Genomic DNA, 8,531 nt, shown 5'->3' on the forward strand with positions numbered 1-8,531 from the left:
GAAATTAAAAAATTGTCGTTCTAAAATGGTGATTACATCTCGCTTAACTCGTTTATGGGACCGTTACTGTTAATATTTCTCCATGACATCTAATACTACCCAAATGAAATTTTCAGTAGAAAGCTCACAATGAGCTTACGTCTTGATGTGAGAACATGCATTAGGAATCCTATCGTTTTCATCGGTGTTTTTCGTTGAACTTGAATTTCCATGAGCAGGTTTTGTGTCGCATGAAGTAACTTTTATAATATAGGAATACAGCACTCAACCCTTATTACAGTCAAATATATTTTTGGTTAACTGCTTAACCATCGTTTACTAAGACTTTTTATAGTATTGCATTTCAAATCTATCGAAACGATGGCTGGCAAGAAGACAAAAAGAAACCGGGCTTATTTTAACCAGGTGAGTTACAATTTAAAGGACGCTCATTATTTCAAATTTAATGATTGGCAAGTAACATGGATGAACACATTTACTAAGCATCAGCTAAATAACGCTTTCTAGTTCGATGTGTAGTTGCTTTGTACATACGTATCGAACTTGTGTGTTCGTTTCCTTTGTGTTTGAATGTACTTCCTTTTCAGATAATGCAGCGTGTTTCGTGCTATATACCATGTTTGCTTTATTGGTATTAGAATTATTTATTTAAGATTAAATAATTTCATAAAATTCCCCCCAAAACAATTCATGGGGAATATTCTATAGAGTTCCCAACGATTACTTTCAGCTACTGGCAGGCATTGCTATGGGCATCTCAGCTTGCGGCATGACATTCGCCATGAACTTCCCAACTTTTGGAGTGCCGTCCATGGAAAAAGATGACTCCTTCTCTACCTCGCCTGATGACGTGAGATGAAAGTAGAGGTGGTAGTCGTAACATAAAATAACATAGCGATGTCGGCGCTGAAGAGAAGGCCTGATGTGGCCTGTCGCCGATTGTTGTACTTTTTGTGACTTGTTCGCAGAAGATCTAAAATCATGCCATTTGACCGGATCTTTTCAAGACTGACGATAGTTTGAAATAGCTACTATAGACTTTCACCGGGTTCCATATGATGCTAGGCATTTCAAGTCTGAACTTAAATTTCATATATCTAAACATTCAGGCCTTTTTTAGCGGAAAACATCAAATTTAAACTGAACACTTGCAGTTCCAAGGCGTTGCTTCTATTTCTAGAAGATCTGAAATAAAGAGAGAGAAAAATATACGGGGAGATTGTGAATCAAGCATTTAAATAACTAAGATATGCAATATTTGGAGGAGCTTCATTGATAGTAAAATGATTCAATAAGTATTATTTGATTTCATTTTTTTTGCATTTTAGTTGCGTTTGATTGGCTCGATCGTACCAGCGGGGGCTATGGTGGGTAACTTCTTGGCTGGGATGTTGGTGGACAACATTGGCCGTAAGATGACCATGATGGCCGGCGCTGTCCTCTGTTTAATCGGTGAGCACTCTTAGGGTCAAATATTATGATGAACTTTCTAATCATTGTTAACCGAATATTTGAGGGCAAGGTTAAGTACTGTTCCACAAATGTACATTTTAGATTTTAGTATTCAAACAGCGTAGCCAAGTTGTTGTTCCTAATAGACTTATCCCAACCTTCTACTGCCATTATCCCAGCCTAATCATTTCTACATTTCTTTCTAAATATTTTTGGATGACATGCAAAAGGTGCCAATTATAACCAAATACATTTCTTTTATCATCTCCTATAATAGCTGAAATGCCTCCTACTAAGCCCGAATAATAAAAGGACTACAACTAAATTATGAGATATCAATTATGATAAACCAAACATGCATGAGTTTGGTTTATCAATAGAGTACGTACATTATCACCTATTAGATAAGATTGCTCGTACCTTCGACCCACACTGCATCGTTAAATACTCACCTAATGGTAATATGTCAGAATATTCTGCTCGATGAGAATTCCCTTGTTTAAGCAGATCTTCAGATTTTCTGACTAACCAAATACCAATTTATTTTACTCCGGGAACTGGAACGAAGAAGGGACGTTTTAAATCCACTTTATTTAGAAGTCTCACTTTTCTGCTCTGTAAATTCTTACTTATAAATTATATCAACTAATTATTTTAAATCATAAATCCCTAATGTCGTTTTATAATTCAGCAATTTCGATTTTTAGCAAAGATCGGTGTAACTATCGGCAGTTCCGATCGTTGTAAGGTGAATTCATAACAATTTTTAGTTCAGACTACAGTAACTATTTCCACTTACGATCGTTCTACGATTAGATGCGACGCAATATTAAAAAAATTAAATTCAGACCACTGTAATTATTTCCAACTACGATCATTATAACGATCAGTAATGACTATTTCTAGTGCAGTCTTTTTATATTTACAATAGTGTTAATGTTTACAATTACGACGATCGTTAATACGAATAGTTATTAAACAAACATCATACCATGCAGGTAACCAAACTCCATACCCTATAAAAATATTTCATTTGCAATTCTCACGAGTATTTGTTCCTCTGCAAGTAGAGATGAACCTTCAGCTACACAAAGGTTTACGCAACTCTCATTGACATGGACGCAGATTTTGAAGCTATGCCATTCGTGAAGGCTTCCAGCATTCAGGCTGCCTGTGGATTTCTAAGTGTCTGTGTATTTTAGATTTGAAACAGTTTTCAACATCCGCTTCCTGCAAGCGGTTTAGAAATCAATAAGTTTATATATTCATAAATTTCTAAATATTTTTCCCTACAAGCATATGTGCTGCTAGCGTGCGCGCCGTCGGTGGCGCTGGCGCTGGTGTCGCGCGCGGTGTCGGGCGTCGCGGCGAGCCTAGCAGCCATCGGCGGCATGATCTACACTACGGAGATCGTCCATCCTAAAGTTAGAGACAGAATTGGCAGCGTCTCGGGGATACTCGCTAATCTCGGTGCGTAAATGGAAGGATTACAGACGAGTAGAATTGTCCATCCTGTAGTCGTTAACAACTACTAGTTGTCAAGTATTAATTAAGCCAAATCAAGACGAGAATTGAATTTCGATATTGGACATGAGGTGCTGGGACATATACATCGTAAGATATGATTTAAGAAGACACAATTCAAATACTTTTTCCCACTCTGTTTAGTATTTGTGCTTAACGAAGTTAACGACGAAATTATTCGTGCACCTCTCTACTTCCAGTGTTCTCTTAAATAACTCAAAAATTAAAAAATGCATGAGCCTAAGATTTCATGAAACTATATAAGCAGCATGTAATAGGGAAAATAGCACTCTATTTCCTAAACAAAATGTAATTTCAAAACGTTTAACATCTTAAAATTACATGACACCTTCAGAAACAACTATTGATACAGTTGGAAAATACTATCATAGTTACAGTAATAATGATAATAATAATAACTGGCAAGTCCTTCCATCTTGATAATCTCCAGCAGTCTCTTTCTATAGTTTTTGATCAGATTTGCAGTTGTATCAGGTTTGATATCATCCCATTCTTCAGTTGCGACTTGTTTCAATTTCTGGTGATTCTTGGGAGCCCGATCACTGATTGTAACTTTAAATGCTTGCCATATATTCTCAATCGGGTTCAAGTCGCGGCTATTTGTTAGTCATGGAAGAACAGTGACCTTTGTTATATATCAAGCCAAGTGGTCGTAGCTGTCGACGTGGGCTTCAAAATTTGCTTAAAGCTCCATTGTCGTCCAAGATGCAAATTCCGAGCAGATGTTTGCAGGTTTTCATTCAAAATCGTTATATAATCACCTGAGTTCATAATTTCATCAACTGGAACTAACTTCTCGATACCAATTGAGGAGAAAAAACCCAAAACGTCGTTGATCCAACCTCAGGTATGACTGTTGGGATTATATTCTTCGAAAGGAACGCCTCCCCATTTTTGCGCCAAATCTTGTTCGTATTATTAAGTGCAAATAGCTCAATTCTTCTTTTATCACTTCATAATACATGGTTCCAAACGCCTTCCTCTTTGTCCACGTAAGAGCTTGCAAGTGCAAAATGAGCAACCATATGACGTCGTGTGTGAAGTGGAACTCTTTCGAAGTCTGCGTCCATGCAGGCCATTCATGTTGAGACAATACTGCTGACTCACGCTTGTTCTCTCACTGGCTAATTTATTGGCAATATCCATCACCACCAATCTTAGATTCATATTCATCTCATGACACACTTATCGAACTAATCGTTCCGATAGTCTTGGCTTCCGTCCTCATCCAGGCAGCGTGTGTGCAGTACCAAACTCTACAATTAAAGGTCTTTATCACCGGCTGTACTGTGGATCTATGAATATTCAGGTGCTTCGAGATGCCAGATTGTTATTGACCATTGCAAGATTTGTATACGTTAATAATTTGCTTCTCAAATCCACACGAAATTCCTTCGTCTGGCCCATCTTGAAATTTGCAGTCAAATGGCAGGAACCGACACCTCTTGAACCGACACCGATAATAATGTGCACAGTGATAATATCAAACCGGATACCGCTACAAATCTTACTAAAAACCATAGAAAGAGACTACTGGAGGTTATGAAGATGAAGTACATGCCATTGATTATTATTATTGCAACTATGTCAGTATTCTCCAACCGTATGAATAATTATGTCTGAAGGTGTTGAGGAATTTCTACATGTCATAACGTTTTGAAATTACATTTTGTTCTGAAACTGTAGTGCTATTTTCCTTATTAAATACTGCTTAGTTCGATAAAATCTTAGGCTCATACTGTACATTCTTTAATCTTGCGAGTTATTGACGAAAACCTTGAAAAGTTGGGGTGTACGAATAATTTGGTCACTAGCTGTACTTATAGTACCTAATTGGCCGATTTCTTATCAACATGGGTTTCTGGCCAGCTTCATCAAATAGACAACGTCGTTTTCATCCATTACCTTCTTTTGAATAAATTCGAAATCAAAAGGCTATTTCTCTCTTAATTTGTTCATTTATTTTATTTTTGTTGCTGAAGATTGACGAGAACTGATTTCTATCAATTTTGATATTCGTTCTCGATTGTATTTATTAATAACACATAATACAATGCCACTTAATTACCACGTGCCTTTGGTGCCGCAGGCATGTTGATCGCATTCATGTCGGGCTCGGTCGTGGAGTGGCGAGGGATGGCATGGATCGGCGTCGCGCTCAGCCTGCCTTTCTTCTTCATCCTGATGTACCTGCAGGAATCGCCAAACTATCTCATCAAAAAAGGCATGCAGTTTCTTCATTTTTCTTCGTGAATTATACAGTTTTTTTAACGATGTTAGTGTATCGAAAAATAGTTTCCATCTTTTCCACCATGATGAAAGCCCATGTCAAGACATACCACGTACGAGTTACATGGTATATCACAAATTCTCCATTGATCACTTGGACGCTGCAAGATTCACATCGCAAAAATTCGTTGCACAAGTTAAGTTGTGAACAATGGATTTTTATTTATTTGCTTATTTATTTATTTTCTATAATTTTTTTAGTGCAGCATTTGGTCACATCATACTAAATCCTTAAGAGTTAGATGCCAATTCCATGGCCAAACGACCGTCGCTTACTTCATTTGCAACTGTATTATAATCGCAAGATCTCTTTTCACTTCTAAATTATTTTATTTTGTCCTTTCCTCAGGTCGGAGAGATGAAGCTCGCCAAGTCCTGTTAAACTACCGAGAATCTGCAACTGAGGCGATAAAAGAATACGAGGAGCTCCTGCAAGCGACAAACAAAGCATCAAAAAGCACAGCGTCACCAAAAGATCTTTTCTCAGCTCCGTACATCACTCCTCTGTTGACATGCCTCATCCTTCAAATTGCCCAGCAGCTTACAGGCATTACAGGAATCACCAACAAGGCTGTCACAATTTTCAGCATGCTGGGCACCAGTATAGACCCTGCATACTGCACCGTCATGATAGCTATCGTCAGTATGATTACTGCAGTTCTTACTTCCGAGATCAACGCCCGCTTTGAACGTAAGCCAACGCTTCTGGTGTCGACGGTTTTCATGGCTATGGCTCAGGTTTGTGTAGGTTTCTTTCTGTTAGCTAAATCTAGTGGTGGACCACTTGGCGAATGGGCTGACGCTAACAGCATTTTGGCATTAGGCAGCGTCCTGTTCTTCTATATTGCTTTCGGTGCTGGACTTGGACCGATGCCTTGGATTTACATGGGCGAAGGGATACCTAGTAAAATCCGAGGCCCTGCTTCCGCCATATCGATGACTCTCAGCATGCTCAGCATTTTCGTGGTGCTGCAGTTGTTCGATCCGCTTATCGAATATTTCGGTTTCCACTACTGCTTGATGATACTGGCTGTGGCGTCCTCCAGTGCTACTTTCTTGGCCTTGTCCATTATGCTTGAAACAAAGGGGAAGACCGTCAGTCAAATCGATAAACATTATTTGGATCTCGAGAAAAAGCGCAATTAGAACTGTGAATAGCCAATAATGGTTATATTAAAGAGACGATTGCTTGTCTCCAATTAATCCATGACAATAACATAATTTTGTTGCATTCAGTTGGCAACGAAGTTAGAGACAATTATTAAAATCAACCGTGTTTTGCATCGTGCTCGTTATTGTCGACTGGGTAAATATTCGGTTTTATACGCGTTGTACTATTGAAATTCAGGATTGTGTCTTATATTTTAGGTTACAGATTGATTCAAGATTGTAAACTTCTGGTAAGGTATGTACATGAACTGAAGAGGTATATTTCTATATTCTCCAATCAGATTTGAGTCTGCCTCTCTATTCCTGTGATCAGAGTTATCCAGACTAATATATTATTGCATAAATATAAATCCACGCTCAAAGTCCCCAATGTTCAACGGAGTTGTAAAAGTTCGAAATCCGGTGAAGTAATTCCAAGCAATAAGTCAATTCTAGGAATAATTAATATATGATTGTAATCAATAGGATGCTATCATTGTTTTGACTTCAAAGGTGACCTCTGACGCCAAAAGTGTTTGGTTTGTCTCTCCAACATTTCACTCGATACATCAATTAATACATTAATCTATTTACATTAATAATTTAGTGCTTATCAAATAATCCAATTCAATTCAATGGCACTTTGATGGTCATGTTTTGATGAAAATTTCAGCAAAGGCCACAAGAAATGTTCCTGGATAAGAATCACATGTTATCTTTGTACTATCGGAGGTGTAACTTGTCTAGTCAACTGTTGATCGGTTCTGAAGTCGAAGTGTTAAAGTGATGGATTCGAAGCCAGTACAATAGTACATGTTAGTGCCATGTTTTATACCTGCTTTCTTGATATTATTACCCCATACTGTACATTTGAGTCATGAACCGTACCAATGAGTGTCCAATATGCTTTATGCTTTTATAAGGAGTGTCCACACGTTATCATATTACTTAAACACTATTCATGAGTTATTACTCTCAATTTACATGTACTTAAACCCTATTCACGAGTACGTAAACCCAACCTATGAGTGCTTATGCCATGCCCAATTTACTAGTGCTCAAACTCAAGTTTTATGTGCTTAATCCTAACTTATATGTACTAACCTTACTCAATTCATGTGCAAAACTTACACCTATGCTTTGAATATTTAGATCCGATTCATGTGTAGTTGAGCCAAATTTATTAGCGCCTAAACATTCCTTTTACGTGGGTAAGTCGGAGCGATTCACAAGCATGAATCGTCTAAGGTGCAACATATGGAGGAAGATTCCGCCGTTTAGCTATAAGGTTGACTGGAATTCAAATTGTGGCTCGTAAGTTAACGTGTATTTTTTAGACAACCCTTAGAATTACTAGATACAAGTACGGTACCTATATGTATTGCGAGCATTAATAACGAGAAATTGTTTATTTTTGTAGCAACGTTCAGCAAATACTACTACAATTTGTAGCTGTTGCTCTCGAAATACATGCTTCGCGGATATTGCTGATTTACAGTAACCAATTATTTCATTTGAGTCGTCTTGAGTAATTATTGAACGAAAATCAGGTCTTTATAATTATTGTTTTCTACTAATCATGTCACACAAATTACTGTACTGTCGAGTACCGCAAATTGATACTGTACTAAGCCTGCTTTTTTATATAGATAATAACATCCGATTAAATTTTTCAAAGTGTAGAAAAAGGATTTTTTTCGTCCCATCAGTCTTTCATCTCATAAATTTATTTTAGGCGACCGGTAATAATTGACGAGGTAATGCAGCTATGGGGTTAAAACAGAGAGTTAAGCAGAACTTTCGAATTTCTCACTAAGCATATAACTTGGAAAACAGCGCCTTCTCGTTTCGATTGCCGTTCTCCAATAGAGTAATTGTTTCAGACTAGTATTTAGTTGGTAGAAGAATAAAATAAAGACTCGAATTATGATGACTCCTCATGTCTAGCCGAAAATTTGGCCTCCATTCATTATGACGTTCAGCTTCCAGAACTGCGATAAAGCCGTGGCGATGCTGCGGTTTCGGTGCATAGCGAACAAATTTTTCTTGTTTAAACATCCCGAAATTGTTTCATATCTGGCGAATACGTCGTGGAC

General features: G+C 37.7%; 1 protein-coding gene across 1 annotated transcript; it reads left to right on the forward strand.

Annotated features, from left to right (window-relative positions):
• Positions 1 to 223: 223 nt before the first annotated feature.
• Positions 224 to 8,090, forward strand: LOC108665477 (facilitated trehalose transporter Tret1). Its single transcript, XM_018152232.1, has 6 exons — positions 224 to 405; positions 731 to 850; positions 1,329 to 1,452; positions 2,749 to 2,922; positions 5,087 to 5,221; positions 5,636 to 8,090. Exons 1-6 carry the CDS (start codon positions 361 to 363, stop codon positions 6,430 to 6,432), a joined length of 1,395 nt encoding a protein of 464 aa, XP_018007721.1. The 5' UTR covers positions 224 to 360; the 3' UTR covers positions 6,433 to 8,090.
• The last annotated feature ends 441 nt before the right edge of the window (positions 8,091 to 8,531 follow it).

The sequence above is a fragment of the Hyalella azteca genome, unplaced genomic scaffold (genome assembly GCF_000764305.2).
Source record: "Hyalella azteca isolate HAZT.00-mixed unplaced genomic scaffold, Hazt_2.0.2 contig4447, whole genome shotgun sequence".
In the NCBI taxonomy this organism is placed as follows: Eukaryota; Metazoa; Arthropoda; class Malacostraca; order Amphipoda; family Hyalellidae; genus Hyalella; species Hyalella azteca.